The sequence below is a fragment of the Zonotrichia leucophrys genome, chromosome 14 (genome assembly GCF_028769735.1).
Source record: "Zonotrichia leucophrys gambelii isolate GWCS_2022_RI chromosome 14, RI_Zleu_2.0, whole genome shotgun sequence".
Taxonomy (NCBI): domain Eukaryota; kingdom Metazoa; phylum Chordata; class Aves; order Passeriformes; family Passerellidae; genus Zonotrichia; species Zonotrichia leucophrys.
The window spans coordinates 6,769,826-6,793,138 of NC_088184.1; the positions used below are offsets into that span (position 1 = coordinate 6,769,826).

Sequence of the window (23,313 nt, forward strand, 5' to 3'; positions counted from 1 at the left end):
GTGACCCGTGTGCCCCTCAGTGCTGTGTGTGACCCGTGTGCCCCTCAGTGCTGTGTGTGACCCGTGTGCCCCTCAGTGCTCAGTGTGTGACCCGTGTGCTGGTCAGTGCTGTGTGTGACCTGTGTGCCCCTCAGTGCTCAGTGTGTGACCCGTGTGCCCCTCAGTGCTCAGTCTGTGACCTGTGTGCTCCTCAGTGCTGTGTGTGACCCGTGTGCCCCTCAGTGCTGTGTGTGAGCCGTGTGCCCCTCAGTGCTCAGTGTGTGAGCCGTGTGCCCCTCAGTGCTGTGTGTGACCCATGTGCCCCTCAGTGCTGTGTGTGACCTGTGTGCTGGTCAGTGCTGAGTGTGTGACCTGTGTGCCCCTCAGTGCTCAGTGTGTGAGCCGTGTGCCCCTCAGTGCTGTGTGACCCGTGTGCCCCTCAGTGCTGTGTGTGACCCGTGTGCTGGTCAGTGCTCAGTGTGTGACCCGTGTGCTGGTCAGTGCTCAGTGTGTGACCCGTGTGCCCCTCAGTGCTCAGTGTGTGACCCGTGTGCTGTGGTGCCCTGGCAGCCGGGCAGCCCCTGCGGGCACGGTGGCGATGGCAGCCCGGCCTTTGCTGGGCCGTGTGATGCAATTCCCGCTCAGCCTCTGCCTGGGAGCCCTGCTGGGTGGAAATGCCCTCTCTGAGCTCTGCTGCTAAGCCTCGCTGGCTGCTCACTTCAACAGTAACGTGTAGCATCTGGAGAGGATTGGGGGGATTGTAGCAAGGATGATTAGAGGTGTAGAAAACCTGGCCTAAAAGGAGAGATTTTTAAATTTGGGCATTGTGTTGTCTAAAAAGAAGAAAGTTGAAGGCAAATAGCGCAACACTGAAAAAAGATCTAACATCAAGTAAATGAATCCATTGTGGCAGTAGACCCGTGTGATATGTTAATTATTTCTACCTCTTAACTCTTGCTGGAGTTACTGTTTCTGGGCTGCACAAGTTTCTCCTAGGCTTTGAGTGCACAGATAGTTTTCTAATTACAAAATTAATTTCAAGCAGATAACCACAAGACATGTCTTAAAATGTTACTTAGCAACATTGTTATCATGCTAATAGTTCAGCAATGTTGCTCAACAGAATGTAAACTCTGTCTGCACACTGGAAAACAGGCTGTGTTACCTGATTTCTGTGTCATCTAACACAGACTCACAGGCCTCAAACCATCGTTAAGAGGGTTGGACACAGCCACAGCTCTTGTGCATACCTGGCTTTGTCCTATATTATTTCCAAAAAACAAGCACAAATTTATGAAAGCTTTACTCATCAGTGGCAAGGTGGCTCATCTCCACCCTCCCTGAGAGGCTTATCCTTGACACTGTAGTAAACAGAAAGCAGTATTTGTCAGATATGTGTTTTGTCCTTGAGTTTGATTTTTTCATTTAGTTTTTACAACCCTCCTATGAAAGTAGTTTCAGGGACATGGATGTACCTCACTGTCCTTTGTATTCCTAAGTAAAAATATGTAAGAATATTTACAAAATCCAGTGTAAATAGTTAAGGACATTTATTTCTGTTCATACAACAAATATACAGTTTATATTCCTGACAACAATGGTGCAGAATATGAGAGGAAGATTTGTCAGGCAGAGAACAAAATTGATTGTGTAGACAGAGTGATCAGTAAAATTTCAAATGGTAAGTAAATATCAAACATGAATCAATAAAGATTTCCTTCAATTAGTAATTCTTTTCTTATTTACACTGTTAGGATGCATTTATGTGCTGTCAACCCTTAACTGTGTGTTAAGGTTTGGTGCCTGGTGCCATCAGTGTCACTGAGCTGGACCTCCTGGCCACTTGTGGTGCTGCTGGATCAGCTGTGTCCAAAGCACTCAGTGTTTGTTTCACTGGAGGAGGGGAGCACTGCTGGGCTCCTGTGAGCATAACCACTGCACCCTTTCCTTATCCATTTTCAGTGTCACAGGGAGGTTTTTCCTATTAGAAAATAGGAAATGTAAAGTACAGACTAATCAGATTGCAAAGAATCCTTCTAAGTGGTTAGTGATAGAGATGAAGAAACCTCATGGTTTATCAATCAGAAGAAAAAATCAAATTAATAAATACTTAATTTCATGGTGATAGGGTGGGGTGAACCAATGAAAGGGAACTGGGGGATTACAGGATGATCTTGATAGCTGCAGCCTCTGGAGAAGACTCTCTTCAAACAAGAATTTGAAGGAGGTGGAGGATCTCTTCAAACAAGATCCTGCAGAGGCTCCACTTGTTTCTCCCAGGAATGACTGCGTGATAAGGTAGGCACGAGCACTTGCCTCAATAGTGTTGTGTGGAAAAAGCTTTCCACTAGACCTCAGCACTCGTCTTGGCCTTTCGCATTTCAAACTATTTTTTGTTTCTTCAGGCTGAGCTGAGGGTCTCTTGAAAGCAGGATTAGAATCCAAGGAAAAACGAAGGAAAACTGTTCTGCTCCTGCGGATGTGAGTAGGGCGGTCATGCGGCTGAGGGATGGGCAGGAATGACCGATGTAGAGGCAGACCTGGCACGACATCCACCAGAACAGACCAAAACCCTTTGCTGGGGCCGGAGGAGGCGCTGTCGCCGGTGCGAGAGCCGTGGCTGGGTACCGGCGCTCGGGGACAGCGGGGACCCGCCGGGGGGCGTGGCGCTACTGCTGCCGGGGGCGCTCCGGCGGCCGCGGCTCTGCGGAACTGCCGTGCCCGGTGCCGGGCGGGTCGCGGTCGCTCCCTGGAGGGTCCCGGGGCCGGGGCTCCACCTTCCCCTAAAAAGGAGGGGAGAGCTCCCGCCTGCGCGGACCCGCCAAGGCACGGACGGGGTTCGAACCCGTGATCTTCGGTTTACGAGACCGACGCCTTACCACTTGGCCACCGCGCCTGCGTTAAGAGCTTCTCCTGACGCCTTTTTATCGCTGGCGCCACTCCCGCACGCCCGCCCACGGCCCGCCCTCGCGCGCGCCTGGGCTGCCACCTGCCGGGGGCGCGCGGCCCTGAGGCGCTGAGGGCGCAGCGGCGGCTGAGGGGGCGGAACGGGAGGGAGGGACCGACCCGGGCTGCCCCCGCTCCCGGTCTCGTTCTGGCCCTCGCTTTCCCTTCGTCTCCCTCTGGCTCTCGCTCTTGGAGCTGCCCGGAGCCTCCCTCCGCCTGTTCTGAGGCGTTCTGAGGGCAGCGCCCTCTGCAGCGTCCGCCCCGGGGCTGTGAGGGCGCGGTACCCGGAGGCGGCACTCGAGGCCTCACATAGGCCGGCACGGCTTAGAGAGGGGGAAAAAAGCGGGATTAAAGTTTTCCTCTTCCAAGAAGAGAAGCAGAAATGCAAAACGTTGGGATAACTAAATGGTAAATACTGAATTAAACACACTTGCTGCCTGGTAGCTGTTCCCTCAAAAAACTCAGTGTTGTGAATTGCAGAAAAGATACTAGATATTTTCTAGACAGGGTCTCCTAGATTTTTACAAGTGTGACGTGAAAACGAAGGTTTTAGTTTTCATTTAATGTGTTGTGGAGGTCTGTTTAAATTCTCCATGAAACTGTTGCTTGATATCCCAAGTTTTATATTCCTTTCGGTGTGGTTTTGGTTTCCTTGTGGAAGAAGCGTGTGAACATATTGCAGAGGTGCCATTGTAAAGGTTTAGATCAGAGCACTGATTTGGTAGTGCTGTAATGCAGGTGCCTTACAAGGCTGATATAGAACCAAAACAACTTCACTTGGAAGAGACGTTCAAAGGTCTTCTAGTTGAACCACCTGCAGTGAGGAGGGGAATGTTTATGTATCCTTTTGGGATGTTCTTTGAACTGTCATCATGGAAAGTCATGCTTGATGCCTTGAATGCTTGAAAATATTTTAGTTCTTTAAAACTTATGATTTGTTAGGTTGTCTGTGATAACTCTAGGCCTGCCTGTATTTAAACAGAGTGATTTGAATGAGCTTGCCCTGCAGTGAAGAGTGTTTAATTTAAATTACCTTACTGGATAGTCAGCCCTTGTAAAGCTGCCCTGAAAGTGACCTGGTTTTCCAGTCCCTATGGGCATAACTGATGGCCTGGCAGTCTGAATGCTTGCTGAAATTTTTCTGCTAGTCTTGTTCATCACATGCCCTCATCTGGACTATGGAAAGCTAGGAAATGAGAACGGCACTGTTGTATTCTGCTTTTGTCTTAGTGTAGTCACTGCAGCATTTCAAAGTGTGATGGTGTGTAGGAGTGGAAGCTGCCTCCCTCAACTCTCACACCTGTGAGTTTATGAACGGGTGACCTCAGAGAGCCACTTATCTGCCCTGGCTGAAGGAGTTACTCTTAGCATTACCAAGCTGGCAAGAGAAAGGAGTTGTTTTAACCATTCATGTTTGACTGATGATATACCATTTCTGGCCTACTTGCTTATTACAAAATATGCTCTTTTATGTGCCACACTTGCCAGTTGTAACTTGTCATTACAGGTCCTGTGCAGCTCACATCTGTGTTTATTAATGGTTTTTGATCCTTATGAGCTGAGAGGTAATTTTGTGGTGAGTGGAAGGAATATTTGAATTGTTGGTGGAATTCATGTGGGTTTTATGTCTTCAAATACACTACATTGTAATAAATGTATTTGCTTGGCATTGAGAACAGTATTTAATGGTAAATCAACTTCTATTGATCAAGTTCTTCCATAACTGTATGGGGAGATGGAAACTTCAATTTGAATTCATATAGATCTTCTAACTAGATTAAGAGGAAATGCTTATTAAAGTTTAAAAAATTTGTCTACTCTCTGGGCCTAACTTCCTTAGTGTGCCTCGAGAAACTGTTTCTATCTAAACAAAGTGTTGTTTAATGGTGAGCTGATTTGTCACAATAGTTTTTATAATTAAAAGGGTTAACTTGATTAAAAAAAACCCTGTAATTGCCCTTTCAGTGTCTGGATACTTTTGTTTGGAAGTGTCTTTCATGCTGGCCCTTACCCTTGGTAGAGCTGGGTGTTAAAGCCTTTCCCCCGTGCTGAATCCTCCTTGTGCATTCAGGGCTGTTCTCCTCTGACACAAGCTTCTTTTAAACACAACGTGGCTTTTCAAAAGGGAAGTGTTAGAGGACTCTCTTGCTGATTTGGTGTCTGTTTCCATGTGCAAAACAAGGCCTTTCAACACATTCCCTGACTCTTCTGAGATACACACAGGGGAACAATCCTATTTATGTAGATGTGGTGCAATTGAGTTTCATAAAGACTTGCTATGGGATGCTGAGGAGCTGTTGCAGCTACTTGAGCTTTGTCTTAGCTGTATGAAGAATGTTTCTGTTCACTGTTCTACTTTCTAATCCACAGCACTTGTCTTGGAAGGGGCTCAAGAATGATGCAGTAGATGGCAGAATGGCCCTGCAGTCCTTTTTCTGCACAGAAGACTGGAGACTCACAGGTAATATTTTTACAAGAAGTGAAGTATTTATCTTAGAGTTTCTCATTTCATTTATGGGTGAACACTTGAAGAAAAAACCCCTGGCCCTGGCTGTTGGCTCTCAGCAGCTCTAATTTGTTACTTTGATTTTGCATTAAGAATGTCTTGGTAAAGTTGCACTATACTTTGAACTGTGGGGAAATCCATGTGACTTCTTTGCCATCCAAGAAACATCTCCTACTTGAGACACTCCAAATACTCTAAGGAATATGTTCCTCTAGCAACATCTGTACAATAAACAAGAAGCCAATGGGCAGGAGTAAATGGCATTGAATGTGCAACAGAGTCAAGACAAATGTGCTGATGGCCATCTGTAGAGCATGTTTGAATAAACTGAGTTTTAACTGAAAATCAAGGTTTAGCCTGTGGAAGAAGTTCACTCAGCATAATCTCAAGTTTTATCAAGCCTTGCTTTGTGTTTACATCAAATAGCAATATGAACACAGTTTGTGAAAGAAGGTTATGTGTTTATATTTTGTCACTGTAAAACAATCAAGCCCCCAGACTGTCAGCTGGCACCAAACAAGTGCTTTATCTCTGTTATACTCCAGCTGTAATTTCTTTTATGCACAAATACATGGTCAAAAAGTGCTGCACTTGTTTTGCAGTATTTGTGTTTGGTGTGTGATATCAAAGGTAAGTTTGTGGCCCATACAGCCCACAAGCTTTTACAATGCTTAAAGTTCACAGAGAAAAGGTATTATATGAAATTTACAGTGTTTATTAGTAGGTTTTAATTTTTTCAGTTTTACTCACCTAATTACTCCTTACTACTTTATGGAGTTTTTAATATTTGGCCAAATAACAAAATTTCTGATGTTATCAGTGTAGAACAGACTTTAATGAGGAAAGGGTGGGTGATTGGTACAGGACTGCCTTCACAAGAGGAAGTGTAACACTAAATATTTAAATGAAACAGCTTCATCTTTAAAAGAAGCTTGTGCAAACAGCTCATAGCTCATACTCCTGAAAAAATGCATTCAGGTGTTCCAGAAGCTGAGCAGAATGCAAATCAAAAATACAAAATCTCACAACCCAACACATCTTGAAAATCTTGGAAGAATTTGGGAAAATCATGTATTAAAGTGCATTCCAAGAGGTTTGTAGTGAGAGGACAAGGGGAAAGGGATTCAAACTGCAAGAGAGTAGGTTTGGGTTGGGTATGAGCAGGAAGTTCTTTGCTGTGAGGGTGCTGAGACACCGAGTGGGTCCCCCAGAGCAGCTGGGGCTGCCCCTGGATCCCTGGCAGGGCCCAAGGCCAGGCTGGGCAGGGCTGGGAGGTGTCCCAGGGCAGGGAATGAGATGAACTTTAAGGTCCATTGCAACCCAGGCCATTCTATGAGTAAATGATGCTATATTAAAAGTTGCTGAAAAAAAATGGAAATCCAAACCTAAACTTCAAGGGTTCAGGAAGTCTCTGTTCTTACAGATTTTGGCTCTAATTTTAAAGACAAACCATAATTCTGTTGGAGTTTGTCGAAGTGCAGATTCGTTCTTACTCCTTTTTGTGAGAAAGGAACTTAGAACATAGGCCAAATGTATCAGACCCATAAAATTCAGAATGATATTTTCATTTTAAGTAGTAACCATGGACAAATGAACACAGTTTTCCTTTTTTATTTTGAGACACTTAGCAAAAATGCTGAAATATCAAACATTTCCTCAGTAGCTACAATATTGCCACTATGTACAAAATATTTGATAAATGTAGTACACATATAAAAATACAGTATGCATTACATATATACAGTACAATGTGCAAAACATATGGCATTCAAACATATGGAATTGATTTTAGGGGTGCAAACAGCAAATACAAAGGCATCATGGTTCTAGAAAGGCAATACATAAACTGACGCCCTGATTGCCATAATTTGCATTTAGTAAAGTAGTGCTTAAATGAAGAGGGCCCCAGACACAGGTGTTTATCTTCTTCTTTTCACAAAATGAGATGCTAAGACATAATTATGACTATGAAAGTAAGAAGAGAAACACCTACTCGGGTTAGCGTTATTTCTACTGCAAGCAGTACTGTGAAGAAAATCCTATCAGGAAAAAAAGCCTGTGCTATTAGTTACTACAAATTCCTCAAACAACAAAAACAAATCTGTACTGTTAAACATCAAAAACAGCTTTGAAAATATCTACATCCTTAATTTAAAAAAGTACGGATAACACTTCTGGGGACTTAATTTCCTATGTTTTAAAATACAAAGTGCCTCCTTTGGCAATATAAATGGCAATGCTTTGGTTCCTATTTAAATTTTTATATTATTATAATTTATTTTAGGCTGTCTTTTGAATATCTGAGCTGTATAATTTTATAAAAATAGTGTGATTATATAGTTATTAACCATTCCCTGCTTTCTTTTTGAGAATTTGCTCTCATAGCTAGAATGGCTTTTTTTTGGCTAGATTTCTACAAATACATTTATGAACTTTTAACTTAAAAACACTTTCTATTCAGTATTGGACACTACAGAATGATGTAGGTGTCTCTTTTTTGCACTTTATTCCTAGCAAACCGGTATAAAAGGAATATTTGAGATTATTTCAGGTTTTAATGGATGCTCTTTATTGGCCATGTATGTACTATGTGTAACTCAGTTCCACAGATCTCACATAAAACACCTCCTGGGGTCTGGCCTAGAAGTCACTGAAAGGTGACTTCTTGGACCACAATACAAAGAGTTTCAACACAACATTTATTAGAGATAAGTGGAAGATTTTTTTCCAGTTTTAATAGAGTTTGCTTTAAGTTTACAATACACTTAAGATGCCATCCAAATAATAACTGTTTACATTGGTGACCTTTCCTGTGTTTTGATTACATAATGCCCTTCCAGTTCAATGTATCCTGTAATTGCAGTTTCTCTGCCTTGAAAATAGTTCAGCAGCTTGTACTTGTGTTCTGATGACAGTGCCTACACTTTTGAGGCACCTGAATGCTTGAGATTATGTAACAGAAAAAGTTTAATATTGACACTTCTCTTTGGATCACCATCATCTCTGAACATGACTCTTGTTGGTGAATTTAGAAATACCTGGGAAATAAATGTCAGTATTAAGTAGTGATCATTTCTAAAAGCTATGGCCTTAGCTTTCTAAAGTTCTGATTCTGCAGGTCTGCAAGCCCACATTGCTGGATTACACTTTAAATTTCTGTAGAGAACAACTGCCAAAAATTAATTTTATTGTCAGAGAGAGTATGACAATGCTTTTTTAACTATTTCTAAGGTTAAACAAAATTTTGCCTGTAAACTTCCTTGCTGTAACTGATGCTGAAGGGCACTACAAGTGCACAGCAAATTCCATTTCTCTACTGAACACAGGATGTGACTCCTCCTGAGTAACACCAGCCTAGGGAAACATTGTCTGAGCTCTCTCTGTCTAGATGTGTAAACAACCAACTTTTGATTTTCATACTGATTAAAAGGTATTCTTAATTACTTGGAAGAACCCACTAACACCACATTTGATAGGATGCATTCTGTTAGTATACTGCAGCCATTAAATGGCAAATTGAGTGCCAGTGCATTCCTTTGCAACTGTTCTCTTAATGAGAAAGATTCAGTTCTGTGCAGTCAAACTGCACAGGCACGATTAAATTTCTAAGATGTATTTGTGCTACAAAAATTTTCATGTAAAACATGCACACACAAAAGTCTAAGCAAAACCTATTTCTGCCATAAACAGGCATATACAACTATGGCAAACATATCACATTTCAGAACAAAGTCTAAAGCAAACCATTTTATATAAGGTTTAATACACAATTCTGAAATGTACAGAAAAGTAATCACACATTCCCTACACTAGAATATTTGTACTTCAGAAACTAAAATGATCCCTTAATTTTTATTTTTTTTTCAAATAGACGTTCAGAGCAGAAAGCTATACCGTACTGATAACAAGACATCCCAACTGTTTGGGTTTATTTCTGCACAAAGATTCCTATGGATTAATTAACATTCTACACTGCCAATAAGGGTAATTTTGTAGCAAGATGACTTTGCCAGTTTCAAGCTGTATTTACATGCACATCAAAAACAACAGTACAGTTGCTCTAGGTTAATTTGTCCTCTAAAAATTAATTTACTTGCCTCTCATTTAATCAGGAGGCAGGGTCAAAAAGGGATAACTCTAACCACACATATATTGTATGATGTCTGGTGTATCACACATAATAAACTGACAGTACTGCAGAACACTAAATTTCATTCAGAGTTGTTCCTATCAGACCAAGAGTCCTTAATTCTTATTCTCGTAACAGCTGAGGGCACTTCGTATCTCAGAGTGTCAGCTCCCAAGATTGGATGATGAACAGGAATGCAAAAAGTTGAATGTGAAGTGTTCACTGTTATTCAAAAGTCCTATACCGTCAAAGCTTAAGGCAGACAGTCCCCATGTAATATTGTACTCAAGTATTGTAGGCACAGCAAGAAGGAATAAGGAATTCTGTCTTTCAACTGTGTGTAGTGAAAATCTCCAAAGATTGTTTCTTGTATTACTTTCATATTACAGTAATTCTTGGCCAGTAAAACCAGTGAAGGTACATAATGATTTAAAGTGCTGTAATTGATATGATGCAAACATATGGTATCAGTTCAAACCCTGAATCAGTGATGGAATCCATCATTTTATCTGAAGCCAATGGAACTCTGTCATATCAGTGAACCAGACTGCGTTATATCTGGAGATGCAAATTTTCAGTTAATTCCGTAACATTTTCTGACAAAAGTATTTGTTTGATGTTAACATGATTGTGTTGTGTTTTAATTTTTGAAAAATGTGGTGAAGGTTGCTAAGTGGCTAACAGCTACTTACTGTTTTCAGTATTTCTTTGATACATAGCATTATTCTAAGAAGTAGGCAAAAGCTTTGGGACATTTTTTCATTCAAGCCTACAAAACTTTATTTTTGAAACTTGTTGGTGAGGAAATAACCATGCAATGAGATCAGTTTTCAGACTAGAAAACATGCACTATTTCTGCATTTCAGGAAACAGGGAGTGTTTCCTTTTATCTTAATTTAGGAATTCCCTAATAGGAAATTCCAATTTTGTGTTTGATTATAAACCTCCATCATCTATGGCAACATTTAACAGCTATTACCTGAGAGACAACCATAGAATGTCAAAGTATATTAGTTCTACTTGATTTTTTTGTTTTTCTTACTCCTTTCAAAATAGACTCTGAAAACAACAACTATGGGCTTTAAAACAACAAAAAAATATTCATGTGCTGTGCTGTGAGGTAAGAGCTTAATTTTTGCTATTCTCTGTTTCAGATATGCAGTGTGCCTTCTTATCACAAACAGTACATTCTGATCCTGGCGTTTAGGATTTGCACTGAGCAGCTTCTCTGTTGCTTTCCCTGGTGTTATGTAGTGGCAGACAAAGCTGTTCAACAGACAAAGTGTTCACTGAGAAATTATGGTTGTCCTGTCAGCACTGTCCCCTGCAACTTGATCTCATCCTACAAACATCTTTTATTGAGGGCATTGGGACTATTCTTGCATAGATGCTTGCAGGATTGTAGTACACAACACTATTAATTAAAACCTTTCTACTTCCTCAAACTTTTCTAGTATGCTGAGATACTGGATTCAATGATCTAACAAATATCCTCAAACACAAAGCAAAATAGGATATTTACTTCCATTATAATAATCTCTTGTTTGAAGACCACTGTGTTCCCCTCTGTTCACAAAAATAAGCTATATAAAGTTAAAAGAGTATACAAATAACTGTCTGATATACACATTAAAACCTAGCTATTAAATCCAGAGCATTGCTATAGAAAATTCAGTGTTCTCAATATTACCTGGCATTAGCTACAGTGGATTTCTTGCAGTTACACTTAATATCCCTTTGGATGCAGGTAAATTCCTCCCTCATGATTAAAGAATGGGGGAAGTGTTTTAAAATCCACAAAAGCAAAATATAAAAACAATTTGAACAAATTAAGAGACTAGAGATATGAAATTTCACTGAACCAGCCAGTGCTTCTATTTGCCTTTGCCCTCACAATCAGTTCTGAACCTGGCTCAGGCTTTCCACAGGAACAATGAAGTGCAGTGATACCTCCCCTCCCCCAGCCATTTGCTCACTGGGTCAATACAGAGAACTGACATCTCACTCTCAGTTTAGTCAGGTTGTGTTGCTCATTTAAGCATTACAAAGTCAGAGATGTAACTTCTCTCTTAAATATTTGTGATACCTTGGGGTACTTTTAATCACGAAGTACAATCATCCTTTCTTGACTTGTGAAATACAGCTTCCAGAGGGCCCTGATCTGCATTACTGATAGATGCATAAAGTGATTCACTGTTGTAAACTTGAAAATCAATAAGGAATTAGCTTCAAGCATTTGTTCTTCCCAACATTACTGTCTTAGTTTATGTTAACTGCAATCAGAATGGTTTAATAATGGACCTCTGCTGTAGAGAGACTTGCAGGTTGTGTTCTCATTGGCTGTAGCTTAATCCCAGTGCAACTGTAGATCTTGTGGATCTAGAAAGTCAGTGGAAAACACGCTCGGGGCAGCAGAACTGAGAGGGGTGAGTCCAGATGAGGAGCTGGGCATTGGAATGTCCAGCCATTCCATATTGTCCAAATTTGTATCGGGAAGGTCAAGAGACAGACAAGAATTATTAGCAGTAAACTGTGGGTCAGATGTTTCCATGGGTGAATGAGAGTGATCTAAAATGCTGGAGTGATTAAGCAGATCATTCTGGAGGTCTTCAATTAAAGAAAATGACTCTCTGTCCTCATTACTGCTTGTCAGTTGAGGAATTTCATTACCTGATGGTAAAGTTCCATCCAAGAGGGCTTCAAGTTGGTTTTCCAAACTGATGGACAAGCTGGTTGTTGGTTCTAAGGACACAGGAGGAGGGGCCATTTGGATCTGCGGAGGTGGACGGGATATCACTGTGTTCACTGGCATTGTAGTGATGTTGGCTGTTACTGGTCTCATTTTAGATATGGGAGATGGTTCTTCTTTTATTGGAAGGGAAATCTCTGCAATAAAAAAAGCCCACTATTGAATTCAAACAGATAATGACATAATATCCTCCCACAGAGAAATTCCAGCCCATTTTGGGTTGCATCCATAGTGAATTCAGTGCAGTAACAGTCACTGTGCTGCTCCACTCACATTCACATGTATCAGACTCTGGCATGGCCTCCATAACCACAGAGTATTTTAAACAAGTCCCAAAGTTCTGCTTTCAGTGACAGCTCAGCAAATTAGCATGAGTATTGATGAAAAAAGGAATGTATCTCTAGATGTTACCTTAACCTCCTTCATGTTTATAGTTCTTCTCATTAACTGGAATAATTATGGAACTAACACATTTCCTTGTACAGAACCAATTTTCAGTTTCATCCCTGTTTACTACTGTCCACATTGGTTAATTAAGAGCCCATGAGATGAAATGATGTGATTAAGAAGCATTTATTCTCAATTCTAGAATCTAAAACTACACTTCTGTCAAGAAGTTCCATATAAGACAGTGGCAGTAACAATAAGGGGAAATAAAGCCTAAATTCCAATTTATTCTTAGGCATGAATGAAGCCCAAAAACAAGACAGACAAATATGCAAATAAATCCTCTAGCACAAGTGATGTTCCCAGCAGAAAAAATATACCTGACAATATATTTTGTGCTGGTTTTCCAAGCAAAAACCCACAGCCTTCTCACTCTCCTGAAGTACATTAGTAAATGAAACATTTTTCAGTGCAGAGCTTACTTACATTAATTGCAACAGCCCTGAATGCTTTACTTTGTTTTTTTCATAAAGATGATCATTAATTTAGCTTGAGTTGTTGAATACTCAAGTTACTTATCTCAGTCTACTCATATTTTCTGCAGGTGACCTTGCAATTTGCATTGAAAAAGAAAAAAAATACTCTGATATTTAGAATATGGCTGAAGTGTTCCAGTAGCCCAGAACCAGTCCCTCTGCCCTGGCATTCCCTCCTGTCAGGATCCTTCCATGACAGCAGTTACAATCCATTCCTTAATGGAATCACTGGGCACCACAACATCTCCCACTACTGTAATGGCTTCTTGGGCTCCTAAGCCTGGTTATGGCTGGAAGCCTCTTCCTTTTACTGCTGAGCTCCTCTGTTTATTACTTTAGTTTTATCAGTGCCTTGCTGATAGCTCCCTTATTTTAACTGACATCAAGTTGTTATTCATTAATGTCTCCATGTAGTTCATGCACACTTTTCCCAGTAATGTATCTTTGATGTTTATAGTTGATAACACATGGTTATAGTTAATGAAATTTTACTATCAACATGCTTGAACTCTTACCTTACTCTATTCTTTGTATAATTTCAATAAACATGTTATGGACTTGCTCAACCTTTCTGATTTTGATAAAGTATGTCTGTGCTAACCTAAGGTGTTATTTTAATCATTTGAATGCTGTAGAGATTATTGTACAGGTCTGCCTGAGCTAATTTGCAGCTATGAAGTTCCACAGCAGGTTGACTGTATGTGTTTTGGTAAATGTTTTTTTTAATAAGGAACCAAGCAAACTTTCAAAAATTTAGTTTCATTCAGGCTCGCTAGATTCTAACTCCTGTTCCTAAAAGAATTCTCATTTGATGATAGCAGTGAGTTTTTACTATCAGGTTTTAAATCTTTCCATCACACAGCTGTCAATGAGCTTACCTCCACTCTTGATGAGAATATCAAAAAGATCATCCATCTGCTGACTGTGTGCACTGGAAATCTGTAGTGCAGGAGAACAGGGTTATTCTCTTTCATGTGGGATTTTTTCCTATGCTTATTTTTCCTAGTTTTTATCAACAGTATGTAAGTACTAACCTATAATAAAGACTAAAATCCTTAATAGGAAATTGTCTAGCTAGAAAACAGATACTTTGGAGAGACATTTGCAATCTCTGTAGTTGGTTTCAGTACAAAGCAATAGGGAAAAAGCATGGCAAAGGCAACCTAGGAGAGAGGTGCAGGAAGCCAGGGACCAGGAGAGTTACCAACCCCATTTTGTACAGGATAGCAACAACTGCAGCACTTTGGGCTTGCAAACCCTGCTCTGCTGTCTCTCAGAGACAGCCTGTAAATGTCCATCATGCAAGATGCATTTTATTAGGTGTCTTTGGGGTTTCTTCCCAATTTGTAGATTTATATTCTTTTATTTTTTAAGGGGGAGGGGGTAAGCTTTCAGGAACTGCTCATCTTTGTTGTAAACAGCCATCCCCTAAATAACTGAACCTTAAGCAAAAGGTAAGAAAACCCCCCACAAACCCACTCATTCAAAAAGTCTAGAAAAAGTGGAGACTTCCATGAAGGTCTGAAGAAGTGTTTTAAACCATTGCTTGTACTCCAGGGATGGAAGTGATTTGTCATCAGGAGATCCAGTGGGGAGTCCCTGCCTGACTGGTAGGGACAGAGTGACCTAAGACAACCTGTGTGCCCTCCCTGTGGGCATGTCCCACATGTGCCAAGGACACAGGAAAGGGCATTAGGCACCCACTGCTGTGCCTCACATCTGCCACCACAAAATCCCAACCAACACAAGGGGCTACAAGGTTTTATCTTTTGGAATTCTTTTTTGCATTCTGAAACGCACAACATTAGGAATACTCATTATTACTCATTCTGGCAGAGCACTACACAGGATTATTCACCAAGATCACTCAATACAGACTCTTTTCCAGCAAGCACCTATGCTCGTGTTTGCCTGTGTGTATAAACACATTCACACACATTCTCCTCACGTTTACTCACTTTGGAAAATACAAACATATTTCCTCTCTTAAGTGTGAGGTTTGGGTATCCCACATTCTCAGAACAAGTCATCTGAAGGCCAGTTACTGTTAGTACCAGCAGCATTATCCCAACTAGATGTATCACACACTGGGAACTGTAAGACTTATTTACATATATGCTGCTTTAATAATAGAATAATAAAACAGGAGTCCTGTAGTTAAACACGGTTATGAAATCAGTGACAGGGTATGTTAGAAAATCTTGACACCAAACAAAAAAAATCAAAACCTAAACCAAGCAATGGTTTTGGTAATTACAGAGAAAAGCTTTGTTTTTAAGAGCCTGAAGGAAGCAAGTACCTCACGCTGGGACGGCTGAATGCTGCGGGTCTGTTTGATGGCCTCTTCGTAACGAGGAGGATCTTTTGTCTTGGACACTGTGTTGTTGAACAGGGGCTGCTGAACTATGTAAGGCTGGGCTTGAGACGGAGACCCAGGCTGCATGAAATAACAAAATAATGACTAAATAATGTGATTTAGTGAATTGAGGATGTATCAAGCTCTACAGATTATTCTATTTTATCACATCAGTCCCCTTATTAATGTAATCAGAGGATAAAATAAAATAAGTTTATTTCTCCCTCTAACACATATGCACATATCAGCATTATTTTAATCTACAAAACATTCTTTCTTGAGTGAACTGCCATATGTATAACAGTCACATATTATATAAGAATAATAATGTAAACATGAACTTTATGGAAGATTGTTAGGATATCCTTACCTTGTTGGGAGCAGCAGGTCCATTCTGCACAGAAGGGACCTGGTTACCACCAGGGTGAATGTTAGAGTTTGATGTTTTATTAATAAAAGATTGTGAAGGTGTTGAAACTGGTGCAGTCTGATAGGAAAATACTGCATTTGATGTGGCAGGTGGAAAAACCTGAAAAGGATTAACAGATCAGTCTCAGATTGTGGGTTTTTTATTTTTAAAGAAAGGTAACATTGGATATATTACATTAATGAAATAGAAGACCTTTGTTTTAAAAATACTTGCTTGCTTAAATTCCCTATTAAGTGAATGTTATTTATACTGATTTTTCCTTTAAGTGGAATAATTTTTAATTTCAGAACAGTTAGTTTCTGAAAGAAACTTTGTGCTCTGACATACTTTCTTTCATCACTCATTACTAAAAACATTTTCCTGCAATTTTCCAGGAAGCATGAGGAAAGTGTGTGGAACAGTTCAATAGCATATCCATGATTTCCCCATCTAGTGGACAGTCAATAACATGAGCTTATTTCTGGCCTGACACCAACTGTACACAATTTGCCCTCTCCTGCCAGTTTTAAGGCAGAATGGTTTGTCTGTCATATAATTCTAATTTTTTTTGGAAAGTAACTACAGGCTATGAGAATTGAGGGAGAGGCAAAAGATAAAACTGATGAACTGGGTATCAACTATAAGTTTGGTTACTGGTATATGAAAGTTTTTATTTCTTCAACTGGCAGTCCACATACTCATTGCAAATGATTCCCAGCAGAATGCTGTTTCTCATACTTCTGAGTTGCAGGGAGATTAAGAGAAGCTATGAATGCATCAGCATGTAAGGCTGCTGTAAATTCAGCATCACTCCCAAATACCTTTATAACAAAGGTGACAAATCTTAGGTCATGGATGTAGATCTAATGCTGAATGCATGAGGGGTGTCCTGGTCTGTTGTACCCCATCAATATTTTCATTTTGATGTTAAAACCAATGCAACAGCAGGCTGCAAACTCTGCTGGGAACTGTGGTCTTCATGACAACTGATCTGAATAGCGGGGAGGACTGGAGGGTACAGATCTTGATTATGTCCTACAGACATTTCAGGGAGCTTGGAGGCAGCAATGGCAGCAAGCTGCCAGTCTCTGGTACAGGTACATGCCTCAGGATGACTGGAAAATTTCTCTATAGGACCTGTTACATTAACATGCTAAGATTAGCCCCTCACCAAACCCCAGAGAAGTTGCATTAAATCTGCTTTTTGGATGTATGTCAGTTTTGACTCTTGGAGGATAACCTCAATGTCCTCAGTGTCCATGAAATTACATAGACTGAACAAGCAGTGTGAAGAGTACTGATGCTCTTTCAGCTGTGTCCCCCTTTATTACCCAGCTCTCTAGAGAATGGCAATGCACAATTGTACATCCTCTAAGTTAAGTTCTTATCTGCAACAAGAGCCCAAGCACAGGCAGATAAGGTTACTCAGGGACAATCCCCAAATCACAGCAGAACATGGGGTTCATGATGCACTTTTGTAAACTGAAATAAGAACTTTGAAGGCTGAGATGTAACAGTTACATAATATACTGTAAAAAGGACCCTCTTCATCTTGGAATTTGAGTTGTTTCTGAATTATCTGTCCCTAGGGGCAGGCTGAAAAACCTTGCTGTCCACCGATAAGGATGCAATAAAGGTCCAAAACTAATGTCCACATTCCCAATAACAGGGGTCAGTCTAGAAGAGGCTCAGAGGAGGAGAAAGCCTTTTTTTTGTGATGACTGGTGCTGATGGGTTGGTATCAGTTCCCATATGAACATGACTGCAGTGGCAGTCACAAGTGTACATCCAGTGCTGAGAACATGTGTTGGAATGGGACATTACAGAGCTGATGGTTTTTGGTAGAAGGAAGAGAAGGATCTCTCTGAACCATCCCCTGCATTCCTTAGGAAGAGTATGGCAGGGTTTGGACTCACTGGAATTACCATCCACAGTATCTGAGTCCAGCGCTTTCTTCATAAGGAGGGATGAAATCAACAAGGAAAGTCAGAACACCAGAATTAACTTCTATAAAAGAATAAATCTTTGAAGTCCTAAGTAAAAGCTTTCTCTTAAGAACTGTCTATGAAAATCTCACATTTAGAGCCAGTGGCAAATAAGAGAAGCTGACTGGAATATACCTGGCACGCACCACTTGTGCCAAGCGTGAGGAAGGATGCAGTAGGAGTCATGGCCTAAGTGTACCATTAAGATAAAAAGTCTTTAGACTATGTATATATCTGCAACTGAAAAATAAAGTCCTGCACAGACTAAAAATTTGGGAAAAGAAGGAGTTACAAGCCCATTGTATCACACAGAAAAATATGGTACAGATGTTAGGTGACTTGATCATTTGTATATAACACAAAAAAGATTCTCAAAGCACTGCCTAGAAGTAGATCATACAACTATTTATCTTCATGTTTATTGCTATCCACAAACCTTTCTGATTTGTTGGCTCTGACCAAGTGCGTGCTGCGTGATGGTATTTTGTTTGGGTTGTGGAGCATGCATCTGAGGTGCTGTCTGCACCAGGCCAGAGGAAGAAATAGGAGCAGGTATTTGTGATGGGGTCTGTATTCCAGCTTGTGATTGAGCCTAAAGGATGAAGACAAAATATTTGAATTATTTGTATCTTACACTAAATTACATAATCTATTGCACACCTTATGCAGAATAGCAGTAACATGTATTCTGGGAGGGATGAGTGGGAACTGTACAGGAAACCAAACTGTTACTGTGTTTGGTACTGGGGAGTTCCCAGCTAAAAGGTGATGTTTATTTTGCCAACAGAGTTTAAGACAAAGACAAACTGGAGAGAGCCCAGCGGAAATGCTAAAAATAACAGGGCACAGAGAGAGCAGATATCAGTAAGAAAGGACTGTAAGAACTGGCTTGAGTAATTAGAAGACAAAACTGATAATGCAAGAAAAAGGTTGCTTTTAAGACCATGGTAATTTTTCATGGCCAGTGAAAGGCAAGAAGTATGTCCAACTCATTAAAAACAATTTTAAGTGATAGTGGAAAACTTTCTGGAGTATAAATGAAGTAAAATACCAGGACAAGCAGCTTAAGGTTGTGACAGAATTCTAGTAGGATTTTAGAACAATTCATGTGGAGATCTGGGTGTATGGCTCCTAGGAAGAGTTCTTGCACTGCAGACTGGGGCCCATCCTCACCAGAATTTTCCACCCCTCATGAAGGCTCTGGATGTGCTGGGCCCACAGCATGCACAACAGCCAGGGACTCACTGCAGCTGGAAGAATACTTTGCTGCCATGATGGCAGGGGATGTTCCAACAATGCCAGTGGGAAGTGCATTACTGCTTAATTCTACCATTCCTAGCTCAGACCAACAGGTTACACTGATTCAGCTTGGTCAGATTACTCCTGTACATCTGTATTTATAGCCTGTCTTGGTTTATGCTGTGTTTATTCACTACCCATAATCAGCCTAGAAATAATATTTGCACAACCATGGTTTCTTTTTCTAAGTCCACAGGAGAGTTGTACAATCTGGCATTCACATTTTTAAATATATTGAAGCATCACCACCTAGTAGGTAGTTCACATATGTTTTGCAAACAGGGCTATCTCAAAGTACTGAGATTGTAGCTCTCCATTACAATTTGCAGTTAACAAAATGATGGTATATGCTATTTTAAATCAAATTGTGCATGGAGGCAGTACATGGTAAGGCAATTGCTGATCAGGAAAGAGTATCGAGGAACAAAGTTGCAAAGAAATAAGTATTAGAAGCAGGTATTACAAGATCAGCTCAAGCTTTTGTACTGTTTCCCTTAAGCAGAAACAGGCTAAGCCTGAGTTTTAAGTTAATCTTACAAGCAGCACATTTACCTACTTACACTAAGTTATGAAATACTGCCATGCAGGTTACATGATAAAAAAAACAGAAACACCCTTACCTGCAACTTGATATTTCCAACTGGTAACTGCACTGCAGTAGCAGCATTGGGTCCCTGGATGGACAGTGGGAGGAGCAGCTGGGCAGTTCCTTGGGTAGTTAATAAAGCTTGAGGCTGGGCAACAACTGCAGTTTGTGGCTGCCTCTGTGGACTAACATAAAACTGAGAAATGGCATTGTGAGGTTCAGCTTTGGCCACAGGTATCTCCTGCTTGATAACAACTGCCTTTTTGGCAACTGGATTGTGGCCAGCGGTGTACACGGGCTGTCCTAAGGAATGGCTGGCCACAGGGACAGACTGACTGGTACTTGAGCAGTCAGCAGGGGCACTTTCATCTTTGACAGCAGCACTGAACTGCTTCTGTTCCAAAGCAGCTGAGTTACCAAAAGTCTGAGACTGTTGCTGCTGTCCCCTTTTTTCAACCTCAAGCTGCATTTTCAATACTTCCACAAGTTTTTGCTCTTGTTCCAGTTTTCTTTTGAGCTCTTCAATTTGTTTTTCTTTTTCTTGAAGCTTGCGGTCCTTTTCTGCTACATCAAACTCCATGGTTGAGATGCTGCCACTGCTGCGATTCTGATTATCCTCGTTTGTACTTGCCCTCAGGGGTGAAGTACTCAGGAACTGGGATGGTGACATCATGGTCATTTCTGGGAAAGTGTCTGCCATACTCGTGTCATCTGTGCTCAGACTGGACTGTTCAGAGGGAGAGGGAGATATAGGCAGGGGAGAGCTGACGTTTTCAGTATTTACTGCTTTGCTGCCAGGTGCAGTCGATGTTTTTTCTGGAGGGAAGCTGGATATCGTAGTAGCCACTGGTTTATTTACTGCTGCAACAGGAAATGCCACAGTCACTTCCCCAGTGTTACCTGTGGCCCCACTAGAAGTGGTCACTGTCACAGAGGTACTTGTAGCAACCCCATTGTTGTTAAGATCTTGATAGGTTTTCAGACGCTCAATAAGGTCTGTTTTTGTTCCAGACACTGGTAATCCCCTCAGTTTCAACTCCATTTTAAGCTCTGCTACCTGAAATAAAATAAAATAAAACACTATAATAAAAAAGGAAAATATTAAAACTTACTGATAGGCATTCTTATTACATCTTAATAATGAAAATTATTTTCATTCCCATATTTGCTAGTTATTAAATCTCTGGGTTCTGACAGTATGCATTATCTATGAACACATTGCCATGACCTCCTACTTACTTTAGTATTTAGGTGGCCAAAATCTTAGCAGTGTTCAGCTGTACAGTGAATAGTAGCAGACTGATGATGTTTTTTCATAAATATTCAACATGGAAAAATGCACCTACAGCTCCAGTTCTGAGCTAAAAACCTCTGTAGCAAACCAGCAGCCAATGGCAGCAGTGCAGATAAAAGCAGTGAGCAGCAGCACGCTGAGCCCCTTTGTTACACCATCAGGACAGACAGATCTGTTCCTGAGAAACTTTATCAGGTCAGCTGATGATTTAATAGACTCATCAAACACAAAAGGCTCTCTTGCTAATTAGCAACCAAACAGTCACCCTATGTGCCATCTGTGTTTCCTTTACAAAAGCAGTTTAAGCAGTCAAAATTGCTTTCTGACAGAAAAACATTCTCAGTTTTTTCCAATAAGCTTACAGACAAAGTAAAGTGCAAATATGTTGAATGTAAATTGATTCTATATTTCAAAATATCAGTTAAAGAAAAGCAGTCACAAAGAATGACTTCTGTTTATCATAAACATGCACCACATATTAGAGCTGCATATTAGAGCTACCTCTAACAGAACAAAAGATAGTGACCTCAGTAGTATTTCAGTACTCAGCCAGCCTAGAATTTAAGTTGGATGTATTTTTGATTTGGAAATGATGAGAAGTTCACAGCAATATATTTTACATCTCTAAAACCCACGGCAATTTTATGTTAAATAACTCCCTAGCCAATAACTATCAGCTGTTTCCCCCAGTCTGGTACCCTCTGCACTTGAGAGTGTGTTCTAATTTTTCTCTTTTTCAACAATTCATTTCTGAACTCAGAACTGATTTAGCTGATTCAGAGGTAAAACCACCACCAGCAGGTCTGCAAGGAAGGCTTATGTGAGTGTTACCACATCAGCAGGAATACCAATAAATTGTGCCAAGAAATAGATAAGTGAACAGCTTTAATCATTGCAAAGCACAATTCCAGGTATTAACTTTAAAATCTTCACAAGTTTTTAGTTAAAAATTTAAGGACTGGAAAACTGATTTCAAATGTTTTTGTTTGAATTGCATTTTATAGACTTATTTCATATTAAAAGATTGGCTTTAACTTAGGACAATATATTACCACATTGAGAATCCAATCTTCAGAAATTTCTTCTTTTTATCCCTTCGAATCTAAAAGAATCCTCCCTCCCACCCCTCACAAAGCTTGGTAAAGGCAGAGAGAAAGGAATTCATTGCCCACTAGATGTCCCTACGCTGCTGCTGAAGTTTGGCACATTCCTACAGCTGCTGAATCCTAAACCCCCACAAGCTGCTTCAGATTTGTCTTTATTCCTTCTCATTTATTTCAGAAGGAAGAGGATCCTATGCAATGCCCTCACAGTTCAACCTGAACAGTCTACAGTTAGTTATAACTTAAATTTTGGAATTTAGCATTCATTTTCATATGTAGTGTTGAACTCTGGTAAGAAGATCTTTTCTGTTCTCTCTTTACAGTCTTATTTCTGTTTCTATTTATAGCAGTGACCTCTCAGAATATGTTTTTATTAGGGCATCTTTTAATTTATATTGCTTAACTAAACCTCTTCACTGATACACTGAAATTGTCATGAGGGAATTACTGCTCCTGTGTTTAAATTTGCCTGAGCTGAAAAACTTCACATGAAGTGAACCTCACATCTTACCCAAGGTGTCATAGTGAGGGACCATTACAATGTGTCTGAAATTCCTCCTCTTCTAATTCTTTGGGAAAGAAATGTCAGTTCTGGAACATAGGCATATGAGGAATCAAACATTTCAGTCCAGGAGAGTTGTGTATGAAAACTTAGACACTCTTATTCTAACCAGTTCGGAGGAAAGGACAGTTTTCATTGGTACAAATTACCAGGCACATTCTCAACAGTAACAGTTCACAAGTTATGAATTACAGGAATGGACAAATCCCTCTTATCTTTTACCTTCAAGTCATCCAAGCTTGAAGGCAGAGGACCTGGTTTCCTGCTAGGAACATTACTGTTCTGTCTGGGTGAGCTGGCAGCTGATGTTGGTGTACTGTTGTTGTTCAGAGTATTCAGTGGTGAATTCCCATTGTTGTTCTGTTTGTCATTCAGTGGCCTTCAAGTAACAGGAAAAAGAGAAACAAGAATGTCAATGCTAAATATATTACGTTTTCAGTCAAGAGGCTGTGATTCTGAATCTCATGTCTGTGAAACTAATGAACAA

General features: G+C 40.4%; 1 protein-coding gene, 1 long non-coding RNA gene and 1 other non-coding gene across 7 annotated transcripts in view; 1 reads left to right on the forward strand and 2 right to left on the reverse strand.

The window, feature by feature from the left end:
* The first annotated feature begins 2,637 nt into the window (after nucleotides 1-2,637).
* LOC135453917 (uncharacterized) lies at nucleotides 2,638-13,797 on the forward strand. Its single transcript, XR_010441995.1, has 4 exons — nucleotides 2,638-3,333; nucleotides 4,433-4,501; nucleotides 5,296-5,386; nucleotides 13,301-13,797. It is a non-coding gene; the product is annotated as an uncharacterized LOC135453917 (long non-coding RNA).
* On the reverse strand, nucleotides 2,804-2,875 carry TRNAT-CGU (transfer RNA threonine (anticodon CGU)). The gene has a single exon. It is a non-coding gene; the product is annotated as a tRNA-Thr (tRNA).
* MRTFB (myocardin related transcription factor B) overlaps nucleotides 7,027-23,313 on the reverse strand; it is a 66,657-nt gene continuing 50,370 nt past the window's right edge. For 4 of the 5 annotated variants that reach the window (XM_064725436.1, XM_064725437.1, XM_064725438.1 and 1 more), the window contains 7 exons: nucleotides 23,049-23,205; nucleotides 19,902-20,924; nucleotides 18,419-18,574; nucleotides 15,959-16,117; nucleotides 15,532-15,669; nucleotides 14,111-14,171; nucleotides 7,027-12,446 (listed from right to left, as the gene is read on the reverse strand). In XM_064725436.1, coding sequence (XP_064581506.1) covers nucleotides 11,908-12,446; nucleotides 14,111-14,171; nucleotides 15,532-15,669; nucleotides 15,959-16,117; nucleotides 18,419-18,574; nucleotides 19,902-20,924; nucleotides 23,049-23,205 — 2,233 coding nt within the window. In that variant the 3' untranslated portion in view covers nucleotides 7,027-11,907. The remainder of the gene's footprint in view (nucleotides 12,447-14,110; nucleotides 14,172-15,531; nucleotides 15,670-15,958; nucleotides 16,118-18,418; nucleotides 18,575-19,901; nucleotides 20,925-23,048; nucleotides 23,206-23,313) is intronic. The other variant, XM_064725440.1, reaches the window with a different exon arrangement.